The sequence below is a fragment of the Theropithecus gelada genome, chromosome 7b (genome assembly GCF_003255815.1).
Source record: "Theropithecus gelada isolate Dixy chromosome 7b, Tgel_1.0, whole genome shotgun sequence".
Taxonomy (NCBI): domain Eukaryota; kingdom Metazoa; phylum Chordata; class Mammalia; order Primates; family Cercopithecidae; genus Theropithecus; species Theropithecus gelada.
The window spans coordinates 27453977-27475093 of NC_037675.1; the positions used below are offsets into that span (position 1 = coordinate 27453977).

At 31.6% G+C, this 21117-nt stretch overlaps 1 protein-coding gene across 5 annotated transcripts in view; it reads right to left on the reverse strand.

Moving 5' to 3' along the window:
- Positions 1–21117, reverse strand: part of NOVA1 (NOVA alternative splicing regulator 1) — a 152212-nt gene that overhangs the window by 16791 nt on the left and 114304 nt on the right. For 3 of the 5 annotated variants that reach the window (XM_025392953.1, XM_025392956.1, XM_025392957.1), the window contains exons 3-4: positions 18418–18584; positions 10097–10168 (exon numbers count right to left, since the gene is read on the reverse strand). In XM_025392953.1, coding sequence (XP_025248738.1) covers positions 10097–10168; positions 18418–18584 — 239 coding nt within the window. Of the gene's footprint in view, positions 1–7935; positions 8309–10096; positions 10169–18417; positions 18585–21117 lie in introns of those variants that run through there. The other 2 variants (XM_025392958.1, XM_025392955.1) reach the window with 2 other exon arrangements.

The window sequence follows — 21117 nt, forward strand, 5'->3', positions numbered from 1 at the left end:
ATAATCATCCTTTGTATAATAACCCTTCATAGATTTAAGTTGTATTAATTAGTAAATCCCAACTAATCTCAATGCTGAAACTAATCCCTACGCATCAATTTTTGTACGAATTTAGTATTTTTCAAATCACAAAGTATGTATGTTGTTTCATGGTAAAGTCTTGATGAATTAACACTTGAAAAAAAGAGACAGTGTCACATAGTACACAATTATCAATTTATTATAAACTAATGTGCTCTTATCATATAAGTGTTTCCCAAACATTTCAAGAAGCTTCATGAAATATTTATCTGACTGTTCAAATATAGATGCAACATCTCATAATAGGTCTATTAATTATCTACATAGGTAATTTTGATGTAAAGCTAGGGTTGAGTATTTTTTATGTTTTAACTCTAAAGGATAAATAAAAATATTACATATATTACGCAATCATTTAATTTGGCATAACTTTAAAATATGAAGCAATTGCCACTCCCTTTGCCAGTCAGTAAGTGCTTCCTCTAGGCCTGAAGCCTCTCCCCAGTGAGCCTTCTTGACCTCAATAAAGCATCAAAAGAGTAGGAAATCAAGAGGCCAAGTAGCTTAAATGCACATGTAATGTCAAAGACAACCAGTTTTTCCCTTGGGAAATTACTGCTTTATCTTCCTTAAAACATTGCATATGCCACAACTGAAGTAAGGATTTTTTTTTTTCCATTCTCTTTTGTATCCTCTGTTACATTTTAAAAACAAAGTAGAGATATAAGAAGTAAAATGTAGTAATTTTCGTATTCTTTGTCATCACTCTAATAATACATGAACAAAGTTTTTTGACAGTTAAAGATAGGGCCAAATGTTTCTTAGCAACTTAATTTTCTTCATATTGCATGACACTATTCTAGGCTAGTTCATGCAGATCTAACTCAGCATTTTAAATAGCTTCACCACATACTATTCTGCAATATCAGAATGTATTTAATCACTCTCCAGTGATTAAGGGTGAAATTGCTTTCCAACTTCTATCACACATACATTCTTGTATTTGTTTCTATGTATTGGTGCAGTAAGTTTTACAGGATAGATCTCAAAAGCTGTAATGTTGTAGCATTTCTTACATCAACATTGTATGAGCATGTTTATTTCTTGTATCTTTGCCAGCACTTTAGATTTATAAACACACACACACATCTTGCATTTCTGATATGAGTATTATACACAAAGTTTTGTCTATCTGATTTAAAATAGTGCAATTGTGTGATGTTGATTGCAATTTCCCTGATAACTGGTGAGGTTAAACATGTTTTTATATCTGTATTGTACATTTCCATTCCCTCCTCTGTAAATTGCCTTTACATTTTTATATTGGGTTTTCATATGAACCTAGGAGTTCTTTGTATAGCCGAGATACTAATTAATTGTCATGTGTTCAACATATTTTTTGTTTTCTTTTGCTTATTAATGATGTATTCTGCTATACCAAAAATAATAACTGTTTATATACTCAAATCTGATAGCGTTTTATGTTTTGGATTTCCTTCTTGCTTAAGTCATCCTTGATTTCGTACACCATAATTTCAAATAGTCTTACAGTTTCAATCTTGAATGCATTGAGATTTATTTCTGCATATCGTCTGAGGTGGAAATTTACTTTCTTTCAGGTGGACAGTCAATATACCAGCACCATTTATAAAATAAAACATCCTTTTTAATAATGAATTAAAATTACACTTATATATTACTCTGGACCAGACAGTGTTCTAAATATTTCTCATGCATTCGTTCATTAAAAAGTCATGACAACTCTGCGAGGTAGGTACCCACATTTTTCAATGAGAAAACATGCATGGCAAAATAAAAAATGTGGCCTCACACATTATAAACTTCGGACGTAACAAAGATTTGATTGGAAGCCAGGTATTATGGCTCAAGACCACAGTTCTCCAAATCCTTAGATCACACTGTGTTTTTGTGTTTTTTTTTTTTTTTTTTAAATCATACATTAAGTTCCCATATATAGTCATGTGCTGCATAGTGACGTTTTCATCAATGGTAGGCCATATATATGGTGGTCCCATGAGATTATAATGGAGCTGCAAAGTTCCTATTGCTTAGTGATGTAGTAGCCAAAACATTATCTTTTCTATGTTTAGATATCTTTAGATATACAAATACCACTGTTACAATTGCTTGCGATATTCAGTACAGTAACATGCTGTATAGGTTTGCAGCCTAGGAGCAACAGGCTGTGTATTGTAATAGGCTATACCATCTAGGTTCATGTAAATACACTCTATGATGTTCACACAACAATATCGCTTATGATACTTTTCTCAGAACATATTCGTGATGCATGACTTTCCTTGGATCTATTTCAGAAATACCTATATACTTCATTTATCAATTGCATCTATTTGTATGTCACTTTTATTGTGACACATTTATAGTAAATTTTAATGCTGGGTGATCTCAGTATTACTAGTTTCTTGATAATTCTTTTATTAGTTGACTGATGATAATTATCAGGGATTTGTTTCTATATACATATTAAAATCATTTTATCTCTCTCAAAACACAGAAAAATGGGAATATGATGAAAATCATGTTTATATTTTAATTTTAAAAGGATTGATATTTCTATATTAAATCTTCCCCACAAAAATTATAATAAGGCTATCCATTTATTAAGGGAGTGTTTCATGCCTTTATATAAAAATTATATATTATTTAATATGAATTTAGTGTTTTTGATTCTATTTATTTCTAGGAATGTTTGCAATTTTGATATGTATATGATACATACTAGGTTGAGCCACAGGAAATTACAATCAAATATCAGTAATTTCATAACTCTCATCCTAATGATAAGCAAAGCACATGAAATCTAATATACATAACAAAGTCAGTAAGTTCATTAAAAATGGATGTCATTATATTTCTAGGACCTTCTTATATATTTCTGATGAACATTATCTTGATATCACACAAACACAATACACTACGCACACACATATGCTGAAAGAAATATAAATTAATTTTTCTCTTTTTTTGAGATGGAGTCTAGCTCTGTTGCCCAGGCTGGAGTGCAATGGCGTGATGTCAGCTCACTGGAACCTCCGCCTCCCGGGTTCAAGCAATTCTCCTGCCTCAGCCTCCTGAGTAGCTGGGATTACAGGCGTGCGCCACCACACCCAGCTAATTTTTTGTATTTTTAGTAGAGACAAGGTTTCACCATGTTGGCCAGGCTGGTCTTGAACTCCTGACTTCAAGTGATCCACCTGCCTCGGCCTCCCAAAGTGCTGGGATTACAGGCGTGAGCCACTGCACCCGGCCCTAATTTTTATATTTTGTTGGAGAATTATGATAATATTTGTATTTGAGACAAGTGCCCAACTGGTTTTCAAATTAAATTGTGCTCTGAATACTGTAAGGCATGAAATAGACATCAAGCTAAGAAGGCTATGTTCTTTTAGCTTAACCTCTTCATTCAACTAAAATTATCCTTTTCTAGTTGGTTTACATTTTTAGAGAGAATTCTATGCAAAATTTCATTTCAAATATTGTAAAAAAAACAAATACTTTTAGAACATATAGACGTGTAAGTCTATTCTTTCAACTAATGCTAGTTATTGAACAAATATTTACTGAGGACCTATTATGTCCCAGGCAAGTGCTTCACGTACATCAGAGAATAAAACAGAAAAAATCCATATCCTCATGCAATTTAGTTTACTCGGAGAGTAAGAAACACAGTACACAATAAACATGATAAGAAGCCAAGTATACAGTATTCATGAGGCAATGGAAAAAAGCTTAAAAAACAGCAAGACAAAGGGAATCAGGAGTGTGGCGGGAAGGGGGAGGCCAGGTTGCCATATAAGGAGGTCAGGTAAGTCCTAAGGAGAAGGTGAATTTTGAACAGACTAGAAAGTTATGAAGATGTTAGCCAAGCAGATCTCTATGATAAGAAAATTTCATGCAGAGAAAAGCAAGAGAAAAATACTGAGGTGAGGGTATGCCCGATGTCTGCAAGGGGCAACAACTGTCAATGTGGTTGGGGCAACATAAGTGAGGAGGTGAGTGGCAGGAAATAGAGATAGTGTGGCAACGGCTTTTTCTTATAAGTTAACTAAGGTCATTTTGGAGATGTTGACTTTTACTCAGTGAAATGGTAAACTATTTCAGGTGGCAGTAAAGAAATAAAAAACTGACTTATTTTAAAAGGAACAGGTTAGGGGTAGTTTTTGGACTTACTGCACTTAAGATGTCAATTAGGTATGTAAGTGGAAAGACTGAGTGGGGAACTGGACATAGCCTGGAGTTTTACTTTGAGATCTGGTGATCACAAGTTATGTGGGTCCTGAAGCATATACTACTTTAGGGGACAACTTTGGGAAAACAAAATTTAAAATTCTGAACATAAAATTAGGTAATAAGTCTGCACATGTGAGGAATAATAAAGATTAAGCTTCTTTAGTTCATGGTTGCTATGGTTTGAATGTTTTTGTCCATTCCAAAATTCATGTGTTGGAAACTTAATCCTCAATGCAACAGTTTTGGGAGGTGGGGCCTTTTGGGAGGTGTTTAAGTCATGAGGACTTGATTAATAACACTACAAAATGAGCTTTCAGGAGTGAGTTTTCTCTCTTCTGCTCTTCGCCATGTAGGAACACAGTGTTCATCCCCTTTTTGTACTTCTGTCTTCTGCGATTTCAAGACACAGCAAGAAAGCCCTCATCAGATGCCAGTGCCTTGATCTTGGACTTCCCAGCCTTCAGAGCTGTGAGAAAAAATGTTCTGTTCTTTATAAATTACCATCACAGGTATTCTCTTACATCAGCACAAAATGGACTAAGGTAACAGTACATTTGTCCCACAACGGAGACATAAATTTTGCAGATGTCAGCACATAAAAGCCAAGGTAATAAAGAAAGACAAAGAATTAAGACTCAGAAGAATTCCCAAGTATTGAGACTTGGAGCACTTCATCATTACGTATATAAAAATAAGAGAATAAACTAGCAAGGATTCTGAGAAGAAGCAAAGGGGAACTATGCAGGAGGAAAACCAAAAGTGTGTAGTATCCTGGAAGTCAAGTAAAGAAAGTATACCAAGGAGGTGGAAGAGATAAATTTTTAAAAATATTGTTGGTAGGTAAAGTAATATGTAGACTAAGAACAGACTACTGGAATTAGCAAAGTGCTCATCATTGATGTCCTTGGCAAAGAGTTTTGGTGGAATGGGGGAGGCAAAAATTTGAGCGAAGTGGATTTAAGAATGGGAATACCAACACTGGGAAATAGAGTAGAGGCAACACTTTCGTAAGTTTTACTACAAAGGAGTAGAAGAAACAGGGCATTAGCTGGTGGGGGAAGTGACATGAAGAAAGTTTTGTTTGGCTTTCTAAGATGACAGAAAAAACAGTTGCACACTGATGGGAATGATTCTGTAGAGAGCAAAAACTTGACAGAAAAAGGAGAGAGAAGGTAGAATTGATGAAGGAAAGTTCTTGAGTAAAGGAAGAATGTTTAATGGACAACTGAAATGAATGGTTTTAGACAAGAGCAGGGAAAAATCTACCTACAGTAATTGATGAGAAGGCAGACTATGTGGGTAGAAATGCTGCTTCATTAAGTAGTTGTTGGTATGAGTTTGTGGAAGTTCACTTTTGATTGCTTCAGTTTTCTCAGTGAAGTAGGAAAAGAAGTAAGGTCATTAGCTGGGAGAGTATAAAAAACAAGAAACATTGTGGGGGTTGTGGTAGGGACAATTCTTGGAAAACTTCCATGATCTCTACCCACTGGCGTTACAACCTGTACAATCTTCTCCCCTTGAGTGTGAGTGGGACACATGATTTACTTCTCACTACAAGAATATGGAAAAAATGATGCAATGTCATTAGCATGATTAAATTATGTTGTAGGGTAAAGGAGGTAAGAAAGTTACTCCTGTGATTTGCTTCAATATATAAGACTCCATTTTTGCTGGCATACAATGGAGAGAGATTCTCCTAATGGACTTGCATGAAGCAAACAGCCAAGTTTTGATGGCCCTGTGGAGAGGGTCATGTGGCAGGTAACCGTGGGTGGCCTCTAGAATCTGAGAATTGCCTGTAGCCAACAGCCAGTTATAAGTTGTGGCCCTCAGTGAAACAGCTTAAAAAAAAAAAAAACCCTCACAAAAACTGAACGCTGCCAACAACCAACAACCTGGATGAACAGGGAAGCATATTAGTCAAACCTATAGAAGAGATTGCAGCCCAGCTGACACTGATTACAGCCCTGTGAGGTCACAAGCAAAGGGCTCAGCCTGCCTGGCTTAAATCATGCCTGGGCTCTTGACCTACAGAAATTATAAGAATATAAATGTGTGTTGCTTAAGCCATTAAGTTTGTGGTAATTTGTTTTACAGCAATAGAAAATTAATACAATATTGAAAAGAGAGGAGAACTTGTGAAATAGTCATCTAGAGAATAAGAAAGTCAATGAGCTTATGAATGACAGAATTAAGAATCTATTTGTGACTGGTGGTCATGAATTTAAAGTGAGACCAATTATTTTTATTTTTATTTTTCTGTAGCCACAGTAAGGGTACTATATATCAGCTACCTATTTTCATGTGTTTTATACATATTGATAAATGCTTATAATTTCAAACTTATCAGTAAATAAACAAATGTTTATAAACACATATTTCTGAAATCATTCTCTTATTTTTTCATGAAATTTCAGAAAAATTCCAGGAGAGCTAGCAAGAAGGACTAAGATTAAAACCAAAATTTAATTTTTGGTACCACTGATTAACCAAACCATTTTGTTGAATCTTAATGGAGTGACTAAGTAACTTAGTATTAATAACTTAGAACTGATTGAACACTACTGATTCTGTTTAAGTTTTATTTGAAAGTTTAAACATGTTGCTTTAAAGAATCTGATCTATTTACTGTATCTTTATATCTGCTTTGTATTTAAAATTCCATATGTAGAAAAATATCAAACTTGTACCTTACAATATACAACACATGTACAGAAGAAGTTGTCAAACTGGTAGTTCTTATAACTTTTCTTTTTCAGTAGGGGAAGAAGAGCAATTTTATGTACTTTTAGGCAACAAGTAACTGAGTACTCTTTCTAGAAAATAATTGTAAAGTAGTTTAAAGGAGACAGGCTTTAATTACAGAAATATTTTAGACTTGAAAAAACAGCCAATACTAATACTAGAATCTTTCCAAAGGCAAAACTCAAAGGCTTTAATAAGCTATTTGCTTTATTATTTACTATGTTAAAGAATAATCCTTTTCATTATCACTTGACAGATAAGAAATTAAACATAACCTAAAATTTATATGATGCTTGTTACATTCAAGACACTGTTCTAAGAAGAGGTAATTGTTCTTCACTTCTTATGACAACTCTATGAGGCGATATTATTTGAATTTCACTGATGCGAAAACTGAGAATTAAGGTAACACACAAGACTGGAGATCAGTGGCATGATCATGGCTCACTGCAGCCTTGAACTCCTGGGCTCAGGCACTCCTTCCGCCTCGGCCTCCAGGTAGCTAGGATTATAGGCAAGTGCCACTGTGACCATTTAATTTTCAAAAGTATACATTTTTAGAGACAGGGTCTTTGCTATGTTGCCCAGGATGGTCTAAAACTCCTGGCCTCAAGTGATTCTCCTACCTCGGCCTTCCAAAGTGTTGAAATTACAGGTGTGAGCCACCGTGCCATCATTTCATAAGACTTCTCATATAATAGTCTGTCAGTTTTAAGGAGGAAATTATTACAGGACAACACTGTAGTCAGAGTATGTCAGTCTGACCTATGGAAATGTGTTAAGGGGTCTCAAGGTTAATAAAGTAAAATTCAGTATGTACTGAAACATGTCATCATTTTTAAAAGAATAAAAAGTATTTTTAAATATTGGAAATGCAGATCAAACTTACTCCTTGAATAGTTTTCTGTGTTTTTTATTTTTGGTTTTCTGAATATTGACAATCCATTAGTTCTTTTTATTACAAATAGCTTAAGATGATCATATTAGAACCTATTTTCTTATCTTGTTTATACACTTCCAGATATAAGTCAGTATAGCAAAGCTATATTAATTGGGACTATTGACAAGAAACAAATGAACAACAAAAAATACATTTCCTTCTGTCCTACCACATGATTAGAATCTACTGGAAAATACTGTTGGGGAAAAAATAATTACAAACTATTAATAATATGAAAGATTGATGATTACAATTCTTTCTATGAATTACAGATTTTGTTTTGTTCTTCTCTTATATCTTGCTTCATGATATCCAGGAGATATTATGCTTCTTTGTACAAGAACAGAAGAAAACAGAGTATAAGTAACAATATAACAGAGTATAGTGGACAGAATATAAAATTACAAATGACTTATTTCAAAATAGCAAAACTTAGATTTGGCAAGCACTTTATCTAGAGGGTAAAAATATAATATTAGTAAACTTAAATATATAATTAGCCTTTTAAGAAACCATTTTATAAAGATTCACATGCTCTTATAAGAATAAATGAAAGAAAATACAAATTTAGCTTCAAAGGCAAAATTATTAAGGAGATTTTCTCTTCTAGATCCAGGGATTTTTACCTTGAGAAAAATCATTCGTTTTATTTTTAATGTGGTTGTGTTTGTCATGTTTACATTTGGAAAAGACAGAATGATAAAGTACAAGAGAAATATTAAAAACATAAAATCAGTTGTTTTCCTAAAAGGTTTTACACCATACAATTAAAACTCAGCAAAAGATAAGGTATGTAGAGTAAAAATGTAAGTATACTTTTAAACCTCATGCATTTGTAATACAAGCTTGATTGTCACTTTATGTAATACCATTTCCTTCAAAGAGAAGTGTTGGTTTTTACCACGGGAGATATGTACTTTACTAACCAATTTATTGGACCTAAAAATGTTTGCATTATAAAATACTTTTGTTTGAAGGGAACGCTATTGCATAAAATGAAAATCAAACCTGTAATATAAAATATCATCCTAAATATCAGTTTTGCTTCCAGTTATTATATTTAAATGTTTCTTCAGGTTGCAAAAGTATTAGGATCAACAAATCAGCAAAATAGTTCTGATAGTCTTATATTAGATAATATGAAAAAATCACATTTAATATATTTAGCAAATATAGTTCAAAGTTAATAATTTGTTAGTCAACTATATGAAAAATATATTAAACAGATAAGCTTTTATTTAATATTTAAATAACCCCATAAAGCCTTTTATTATTAAAAAAGCAAAAATATTAAAGAAAATAACATTTCTCACCTAAATGAAGCTCAACTCAGACAAAATAAAAATGTGTTTAATAATTTTAATAAATATATTATTCAACATTTGTCAAATTAAAGTACAGTATGACTCTGAATTACACAAATATTTTAGATAATCTTCTTATATTTGTCAAAAATAACCACATTTTTGAAGAATGACCTACAAATAGTACCAAAACAATCATAAATCAAACTAATAAAATATATTCTACTTCCAAAGTTTGTCAGTCGAGCAATGAAAATGCTTAGAATTTTCTCCTGAGTTGTTAAACATTAAAATTACCACAAATACCAATTTTCAATTCTTTTAGATTGTTAGAAATGCTTTTCATCAATAGTTGAAAGTTGTTTACATAATAAGGCATGTCTCAAATAAAAAGCAAATAAAATTGCGTTCACTTTTAAAGATATACCTTTGCTCAATTTATACATTTATTTTTTACATATATGATATCCTTAACTTACACATGAAAAATTCTAGGAAGATACAATAAGGGAAATTAAAAATACCAATTCAATAAATAGCCTTCAGAGCTCCATTACGTAGTCACAATTTTAAGGAAAAATAATAAAAAATTATAGTAGTTTAATATCTGAATATAGTATTTGTTATCTAAAATTAGAAATGCATACAAAATTTTAGAAATAATTGATTTTTTTTTCTTAGGTTATTTGGAATCTGATTATGGTGCATATATGTGAATGAACGAATAAATCCTTAACCCACCATTATCTTTTTCTCCAGTTTGCAGGCAATCACCCGTGAAAAGTATGGTGTAGATGACAGGATGATACTGTACCTGATTAGCTCTGGAGGTGGTCATGGGATCAGATGGAGAGGACTTGGTGGTAGTTGGGGAAGATGGCAATGTCTGGGAAACAAAGCAGTTCAGGAGCAAATCAACCTTTATAAGCCTTAAACTGATTATTTAAATAAAACAAAATAAAATAAAATGTAATATAACGAGAACAAAATCCTATAAACAAATTTTTCTCCTATTCATTTGAATTTAATGGATTTTAACATCAATTAAGTAACTAATGCATGTAAACATGCATGCATAAGCATGTAAAAATAAATTCATGACTTGAAATCATGATGGTGACTGATAAAAAATTCACATGAGTACTAAAAGTATCCTGATCATATTCATGAATAATAGTTTCATTTCTTTCCCTCTTGTTTTCTTGGGGGAAAAGAGATGTTAAAAAAAAAAAAAAAAAAAAAAAAAAAAAAAAAAAAAAAAAAAAAAAATTCAAGAAGTTCAATGAATAAAACCAAAAGAGTCACTTTCCTATCAATGAATACAGTCAGAGATTTGAAGAAGTGGTGAAATGAAGTTTACTTTGGCATAAAATTATCCACCTACTTAATATGTTGAACATCACCAACAAGTTGATTCCACATGAATTTAGGGATCCATACTTAAAAGCAATTAAATGTGAAGTTCTGAGTTCTTAATATCACATTATCTTCTAAAATATTAATTTTTAATAAATTTAAGGCCCGTCTGAAAATGTAAACATTAACCTCATATTAATAAACAGGTAACTAATAGCATTCTAACAAATTATCATAATATTTTTATCATTTATCCTAAAGAGTAAATTTAATATAGATGAAGAGTATAATATAGCATCATCAGCTGTGTTAAAAATAAACACAAACATGTTAGGAATCATATTTATTGTTCACTTCACTTCTAAACATATACACTTACTATATACATAATATGTTATATAGGCCATCTACACATGTTGAACAATTCATTAAGATATTTTAAAAAGTTCTTATGTCTAACAGAAAAACCTTAAAAGTGTAAGATGTTAAGAATGTTTTAAAGTGTCATACGTTCATTAAGCAAAATAGCATTGCTTATGTTACATCCTCAATAGATAATATTTCTAAGTAGGTAAAATGGGATATGTTTTTATATTAAAGATACAATTGTATATGGGCATTATGTTTTACATTATATTAATATATATTTGTCAAAATTACTCAGATATGAGCAAAAGCATAACTTTAAAGGTTCAGCAGTGTCAGGAAAAGCAGATGAAATTACTTGAAGTCATATTTTTGCATTTAACATTTCAAAAGTTGTAATTTGGGTACAATAAAGCCATTAAGAGTAAAAAAAAAAAAATAAAATAAGAAATTAGCAGGCTTCTGGTTAATTCACTGCCCTCCAGTAACAAAATACTACTGGTTCTAACATCATACCATGTTTTATATAGTCCACTCCTCAAATAATTCCCGATTCTTCTAAAGTTAAAACCTAAATACTTCTAGGAAGGCTACAACTAACAGTGAGTCAAACCAAGATTTTTACCAAATCATATTAAAAAAAGGGGTAGGTGAACGATAGTAATCAGTAAATCCTCAAAATTTTAAAAAGTTTTACATCTTTTATTTTCTATTTTTGTTTTTTAAAATTAATTCTTGCTATTTCTCAAGAGAGATTTCATTTTCAATAATTAAAAAATTCCCTAGTATTTTATTTTCCATGCAATACTATGCTGAGACATGTGCTAATGACTCCATGCTAAGATTTTTCTATGAATTGAATAGTAAAGGTTTTATTTTTCTACCGTTGGTTACAACTGTTCCTACAGAGGATACCTGGGAGGAGTTAACATACATGTAAAAATCTGTTCTGTACTAATCTCAGATGAATAATGAGTCTGGTGACTAAGTATGTGTTAAATAAATCTAGAGATCATTTCTCCCAATATAGCTTAGAATCCATGTTGATTAACCTACAGAAGCATGATTCGATGTGTGTTGAGCTCTTCTATTTCCATTAGAAGTACTATCTAATGGAAAGTCATTCTGAAGTACTATAGGTTTTATATGACATCCACCTTATCTTGGACACAAATTCTCAACAAGGTCTTAATTGCTAAGAACTATGTAGAAAAAGTTTAATTGCAAATTAAACTTTTAATTAAAATTAAAATTTAATATCAAATCACTCAGAATTTGTAATTACTTAGATTAATATGATCTGTCAATTTTTATTGCCTTTCTGTTTGGCATATATATAAAATATTGGACATGTATTAATAATTGATACAACTTACATTCATCTAAATTATCCTTAATAATTGTGATGCTGTTTCTTTTCAACAAGAATAAAATCAATGATTTTAAATTTCTAGATAATATTAATGTGCTTAAGATAATTAAAATTTTGGTTGGTAAACATCATAATCTGTTAAGAGGTTACATTTTAATATATTTAATAAACAAGTAAAAATTATGCAAGTTTGGGTTTCAAGTTATAAGACTGTTGAAATGTTACAGTAAGTTGTCTCTATATTTTCTTACTTTAAATCTTAAAACAATGAAAATGTAATGAAATAAAGATGCGACAAGTTTTCCAGCTATTATTCATAAAAATACTTTTAAGCACAAAAGGATCCCTGCTTTATAAATTCAATTTATAACAATAAAAATATTCTAGAAAGTTTCATTTCAGTTGATCGTTTTTTAAATACTAGGAGAAAAAGTGTTCTCATAAACAGCTAAATGTAAATATACTACAGTAATACTTGTAAAAGATTATTAAATCAATGGAACAGGTGTGATAGTTGTTCTCAACCATATAGATAAAACCATACAGATTTCTTTTTTCTTTTTTTTTTTTTTTTTTTGAGACGGAGTCTCGCTCCGTTGCCCAGGCTGGAGTACAGTGGCCGGATCTCAGCTCACTGCAAGGGGTTCACGCCATTCTCCTGCCTCAGCCTCCCGAGTAGCTGGGACTACAGGCGCCCGCCACCTCACCTGGCTAGTTTTTTTGTATTTTTTAGTAGAGACAGGGTTTCACCGTGTTAGCCAGGATGGTCTCGATCTCCAGACCTCGTGATCCACCCGTCTCGGCCTCCCAAAGTGCTGGGATTACAGGCTTGAGCCACCGTGCCCGGCCCAGATTTCTTATAAAACAAAAATCCATTAAGAAATATTTCAAGGTACATTTGTACATTCAATAAATGTACACATTTTTTATTTCCTTAATATTTTATTTTCTTCTTATTATTATTATGTTATACAGACAGGGTCTCACTTTGTTGCCCAGGCTGGTCTCAAACTCCTGGCTTCAAGCAATCCTCTGCCTTGGCCTCCTAAAGTGCTGAGATTACTGGCAAGAGCTAATGCCCCTGGCCTGTTTCCTTAACATTTTATAAGCAAACTGTTTACATCCATTTACTGTGCAGAGTTAAAGCTTAGCGGTTTAATGTTAAATATCCTTTAGTAAAGTTTCTGATATACATCATGAAGATGTAATTAACTGAATATCCACATAACATTATATATTGATGTATTAGTTAGAACAAAGTACACATTCCTACGAATTTTTTTTTCTACATTTTTCAAATAATGAATGTGAAGGACAGTCATTTCTTAGCGCCATTTTTTCTTTCAAATGGAAAAGCATAATATATATTTTATCTACATTACTTGAATGGCTGTTGAATAATTCTTTAGACATTGAAGGGTGAAAATACTTATTACAGAAAAATTACCAACAATTTTAAAACAGTGGATCTTTTGGAATAAAGTTTTTTTAAAAATCAAGAATTTAACAGTAGGTACTTAATTAAATGTAGACATAACTGGGCTTTTGGAAATAAGTTCAAAATTATTACAAATTATGAGATGAATTCTTGTTAACAAATGACAGTTTTGCTGGGCCAGATAATATTATTATTAATAAACACTGTAATAAACAGAGCTTGCTTTCAAGCAAGTCTGCAGTAATAGACTGTCAAGAACCTCTGATATTTATAGGCAAAGTGAAAACAGCAGAGAACAAATCTCCATTGTAATTCAAAATCTATTACTAGTGAAGTAACATTACTGAAGTAATCACCTTCCCAAACCCCTATTTTGTGTTGTTAAATAAATCTGTATACTGTATCATTTGTATACATACTGTACCAAAATGAATAAAATATTTAAATATGTAACTGTCATCTTTAGTTTTTAATTTCTGACAAATATCCTCCTTTTTTTCCAACAAGCGAACTGTCTTCCAGCATCCAAACTAGTCAATTCACAGTTCTCTTTTTCCTATGAATAGCTGTACCTACAAGCACTCTAAGAGCCTGTCTGGATTTTTAGTGCAAGAGAGAACAAACCGCGTAAGTGACTTCTTTTTATTCCCCCACAATCTTCTAGATAAATTAAAAGGGCTCTTTAGGAAAATGTTTGGCAAATCTGTATTCCATAGGATGTCCTTTGACTGGACAACAAAGGTTTTTCATTATCTGGCTCCATACTATCTATCTAACATTAATTCCCTCTCAACTGCAACATAAATGCCCCACTTCTGCCAATACAGTCTCCTTACTATTCAACAAATATGATACTCTTCACTCCAAATTCATATCGTTTCACCTTCCTAAAATAAATGTTTTTCTTTCTTCTCCTCTAATTAGGCTATTCCTATACATTCTTCAAGGTCCAGTCAAGTTTTCATCTATTTACAAGACTATTAACTGTCACTCTGGCCTGTATTTCTTTCACATGGCTCTGATTTTTTTTTTTTTTTTTTTTTGAGACGGAGCTTCGTTCTTGTTGCCCAGGCTGGAGTGCAATGGCATGATCTCGGATGACTGCAACCTCCGCCTACCGGGTTAAAGCGATTCTCCCGCCACAGCCTCCCCAGCAGCTGGGACCACAGGCATGCGCCACCATACCCGGCCACCATACCCGGCTAATTTTGTATTTTCAGTAGAGATGGGGTTTCTCCATGTTGGTCAGGCTGGTCTCAAACTTCCGACCTCAGGTGATCTGCCTATCTCAGTCTCCCAAAGTGCTGGGATTACAGGCGTGAGCCACAGCACCTGGTCACGCCTCTTAATTTTTATAGCATATTGTATATATTATAGTTTTGGTATATTAATACAATTTTATTTATTTATTTTTTCTTTTGAGATGGAGCTTTGCTCTTGTTGCCCAGGCTGGAGTGCAATGGCACGATCTTGGCTCACTGTGAGCTCCGCCTCTCGGGTTCAAGCCATTCTCCTGCCTCAGTCTCCCGAGTATCTGGGACTACAGGCGCCCGCCACCACGCCCGGTTAATTTTTTTGTATTTTTAGTAGAGACGGGGTTTCACTGTGTTAGCCAGGATGGTCTCGATCTCCTGACCTCGTGATCCGCCCGCCTCGGCCACCCAAAATGCTGGGATTACAGGCGTGAGCCACCGCAACCGACCTACAATTTTAATTTTTATAAGTTATTTTAAGTATTTATCTCACAAACTGGTCTGCAAGGGCAAGGGCTACAATTTAGTATATTTTACTACTTACTAAGAAAGCATTTAGTAAATTCATAATTATTCATGTCAATGAATAATGAACAAACAAATTAACAAGTGCTATTTTTGTCAATTTATCATGATAACAGTAAAATTCTTTGGGTTAAATGAAATATTTTTGATATCTTACTTTGATTTTTTTTTAAATACAAGAGAATTCTTTAAATGTCCGTAACCACTTCTTCCCTGATGTAGCTTTTAGAAAAAAATACATATATGAATTAAGAATTAAATATTACACAAGATCTAATATATCAAGTTATATATAAGGCTGTTGTGTTAAATTTCATTATTCTAGTATATGAAAGACCTGAGAGACCAGTAGGCACTACTTTCCCAAGAAATTATACTTGTCTGAGAACCCACTCAGTAAATAAGGGCAGTTTTCAACTGGGTAAAATACCTAGTTCATTCAACTTACTTAGTTTAAAACATACATAAGCAACATACAAAATATATTTTAATCTATTCTATTGCAAAATGATTTTAGACATAATTATTTTATACTGAATAACAGCATAATTTTTCAGAAGTAAAATTAAGGTCATTTAAATTTATATACTTATTATTTAGAGAATAATCCAGCAAAGAGTACTACATTGGTAAAACTGGATACCTAGAAAGTCAGAGAATCCCAAACTTAGAGCAAAAGGTCTGACTGATTTATAATATTTTGGAAATACGTTTCACTGCTTTACTTGATTTTCAACTAAAATTTTCAACTTTTATAATATAAAGAAAATATGTAAGTGTTAAATACAATGTCCTATTGGAGTTAGTGTTGTCTTTTTAATAAATCCTTTTAAATGATACACTGTCACATACATTATTGATTACATGAAAATATTAAATAACCAATAATACTTTTAATTCCATGAATACCTACAGGGCTTACAAATGGATGCAAATACACAAACGTCAATAAATCATTATTATTTTTTATACTTATCTTGAATTTAAATAACATTATCCAAAAAGGCAAATAAAAATAAAGCAAATACTTTAAAATTCTAGTCTTCATAAATCTATACTGGCACTGGATATATGATAGCCTGCAAATCTCATACTGCCATATAGAAAACTGGAATTGTAACAATGATTCATAGACCATTATTTGGTGGTATGAGATATTTGTTCTTATAAAAAATAATAATTCATATCAGTATCCTGAACATATTGTCAATGGTATCATACTACTAAATTTTATGTTTTACTTAGAAAAAAATCAAGATATTGGCTTCTATCCCTAAATGTTTGAATTTTCTCAAATAAATTAAAAAGAAAAGGAGAAACTTACAGGCTGGATTAAGGCAGAAAGCCAACAGACCTTATACTTCAGTGCTTATTCTGTAAACTCTTAGCCCCAGGTGATTTTAACCCAAGTCTTTAACTATACTTCTACTTTTAAGCTCTGGATAAAGTCACAGTATTACTTTCAAGAATTCAGTCTTCAAACTATTCTTTGTATTCACTGAGGGTAAAAAAAATAAACACAACTATAAATGGCTGTGAAAAATAAAATATCCACTGATATTTACAGCTTTAAAATATTTATATTCTCTCATGTATACATTAAGGGATACTTCCTTTAAGACTTATGAAGGGTATAAACTGAACCATTTGACATTGACAAGTATAATATGAATACTTTTGTATAGAATAACAACTACCTACTCATGATTTAAACATAAAGGGATTTTTTTAAAAAAAGTAATTAGTATAAAATTAGACATTAGTCTATAATTTGAAAATATATTACCTAATTATCAATTTCTATGTTTATATTATTCAATATTATATTTATCTATATATTGCTAAAATCGTAAGATTCATAACACTGTTCAGTATAAGAATACTTTTTAAATTCAGAAACATGAAATTAATAAGACTTTGAGCTACATTTCAAATTTATTACAAAGAACATGAGTATTCTGTAAATTAAATATTCTGTGAATTAATGAAGAGTAATACATTTGTTTTGAAGCCATAGTCTGTGATAGTAAAATTAAGTCACAAATTAAGATACTAATTATAAAAGGGCAAAGGTAGAAACAATAATTATGAACATAATAAATTTATAGATGTAAAAGAGTTTACGGTGGAAGAATCCACCTTACTTAACATGAAATAATGTCATTTTCCCCCTACATCATGTCAGCCATTACTCAATCTTAAAAACTCACATGAGTTTTTCCCAAGTAAATTTTTTTTACAAAAAATCTCATACATTAAAAATGAACACTGGCCCTTTATGACATATGTTTAAATACTACATAAGTTACACAAAACACAATAACTGATTTGTAACAAACTGTATGGTAGGTACATAAATTTACTATACATTTTTTTGATAAAATATATAGAACATGACAATAACAGGAGCCTCTATGCATAATAACTATCCTGAAAACTACAAATATCACTAAAAATAGGGTATTAGAAATTTTGAATGTGTCATTGCAGTACTTATACTTTATTTAAAAAGTGATATAATTTTAAATAGATTCAATTCCTATAAATTAAGTTTGTGTCTATAAATTTAAAAAGGGCAATCACTAAGAGTCACATAAGTGTTCCTCAATGTAACACTAATAAATGAATAATTCAATTGATCAACAAATTAATTGATCAATCTAAGGGTGAGACTTTGATAGTCTTTAAATAGCTAAATGACAACTCTGGTATGTTTTATGTATGCTTAAAATAAAAGTTTTATGCTAAGACTTTAAGGCTTCTTTTGTAAGGAACTTATACTATGCTGTGGATATTTCCCTTTGATTTCTCAACTAAACACTCACTTGTTTGATGCGATCTGGATTAACGGTGGTCTGGGGTTGTAGAATGCTGACTGGTTCTGTCTTGGCCACATTTTGGGGCATTTCTCGAATTTTTTCTGCAATGAATCCATGAACTGCATTCAGTGCTTCAACTGTTCCCTGGATCAAGCACACTCGCTCAGTAGTACCTGTGGATAAAAGATTGATTTTCAGAAAATATTCCATATTTTGCATTAAAAACTCTGAAAAAGGATGATATCATAATGCCAAAAAAATGTAAAATGCAGAACTCTAATTTAAAAACATTTAATTGCACCAAACATAATATATACATGTCTCTTATGATTCCTTTTATAAATTCTTTTCTAGTTGTTTTAGTCTCAAAAGGGGTATATGGATTCCAGCTGAATCAGAAATCCAGAGAAGTTGTGAACATATCGCTGATTCATTGACATAATAAATATTTATTGAGTACTTAAAAAAGAACTTAGGGTTAGAAACTGGTAACATGCCAGTAGAGATCAATAAACCCAGTTTTCAAAGAGCTTACTCTTTTGGGGGAAAAAACCAGAGAATTGTAGGACATTACAATCTGAAAATAATGGTGGTAACAATATAGATAGTACATTTGTTCCATCACTTACCATGTTCTTCCTTTAATCATAGCAACACTCGTTACCTGATATTTTACATTTACTTTTTCACTTTTTCACTAGAATATAAACTCTAGGTGGAGTGTAAATTTGTTTTGTGCTGTAGTATCCTCAAAGTTTACAATAGCTTCTGACGCATAATAGGTACACTGTAAACATTTGTTGGATAAATGAATCAGTGCTGTCTTTATTGATGATATAATTTTAATAAAAAATATTAGGACTAAACATGAAATTTAAATAGTTTATGAAACTTGAAATTCATAAATGTTAAAGATATTAATAGTATTTATTTCATACCTTGTGAATAAAATGTAAATATATGATGTAAGACAAGACTAAGGTGAAATTGGGTCTAACACACAGGTCCTATCGCCTATTTTATACTTTACAGATATACATTAAGGCAATAAAAATAAATTAGTTTTTCAGACTATTCTGAGGCTTATTGTAGAAGCCTGGTATTCCACTGTAATCTTCTCAGTGTCCCAACATAACATACGAATTTGCTTCTAAGAAATAAGTATTTCTTTTCTAAACAGTTGTTAAAATGTTAAAAAAAAAATGGGATTTTAAAATTTATAAAAGATTTTTTGAATTAATGGAAACATTTTCAATTACCTAACATATTTCCTTTTGGTGCTACAGTTTCAAAATTCCAAGGTACTTTGTAAAATGTTTTAAAATGCATTCTGAAGGGCAAATTTGTGAAACTACAAATATTTAAAAAGTCGTAAGGAGTTTATACTGTTTTAAAGATTCGGACACCAAGACCAATTTTCTAGTAGTTTTGAAATTAAAATAATAGTAAAAGAATATCATTAATACTTCTAGAAGACAGAATTAGATTACAGGAATTAGAAGCAGAGATAAAGGAAAAACTTAGAGATATACCTAAATAAAATTGTCATGTTTTAAACAATGAAAATTCAAATCTACAAAAATCTAAGTCTTCTGGATTTTACAAAATATTTCAACAGAAAATATATATGGCTTTCATTTGTAAGGGTGGATAAAGCCTGAAAAACCTAATGTGAGTCTGTGGGTTTAATTTTTCCAGTTTCTCTTAATCAGCTTTTCTCATTCTTATCTATCTTGATGTATATTGTGGTTCCTGCAAAAAAAATGATCTAATTTATGGGGATACTCTAGGGAGTCTTTACAAGGCAATGTATTAAGTGCCCAATAAATGACTAGAAAGGAACTGATCAATGTAGCTAATACAAAGTGTGCTTATCCAGGTCAGCAGACAATATGAAACAGAGATCAGATTACATTCTTGTTTTTGAAGACAACTACAGAGTGCTCTTTTGTGGATGCCAAAACAGTCTAACTTAAATAGAGATAAGAAATGAAAGGAAGGAAGGAAGGAAGGAAGGAAGGAAGGAAGGAAGGAAGGAAGGAAGGAAGGAAGGAAGGAAGGAAGGAAGGAAGGAAGGAAGGAAAAAGAAAAAAGAAACAAAACATGGCACTAAATAACTAAAGATATTATAAATCTATGTAGTCAATAAAATTCTGATAATACAAACAATGTCAGAGCACACAGTGGCCCCTACACTTTTCAGATTGTATAGACTAACAGATAGTGAGTGGAAATTACTAAGCCATAAAGAATTATGATTGTCTACAGCTAAATTTCACATATTAGCATCTGTGGGACACTTGAAAATAGTCCACGGGTTCACAATTGCAGTACATATTGTTTGAAAATTAAATTACATAATTTGCATTAGAACTATTAACATAAAAAAAGGAAAGAAAAAAGGAGATTCTATATCTGCCCACTCAGAAATGCTACAATCCTCAGAAGAGATGCTATCATATTCTTCTACTGAACGTATGGCCTTTTCACTCAGAAAACACAAAACTGTAATTTTTAGGAGAAAGTCACAAAAAAGGGAGACTGTCAGGTGTATCACCAAAATGTGTTAAAAAAAATGAGTCTATAAATCATAAAAGTTGCTGGTTCTGTCATTTTAAAGGCTTTTAGGCTCAATTAGTGTCTAAACTAAACTGCTTGTTGTTTATCATTTTATTTAACAGTAGCATTTATTTCTCTTTGAAAGAG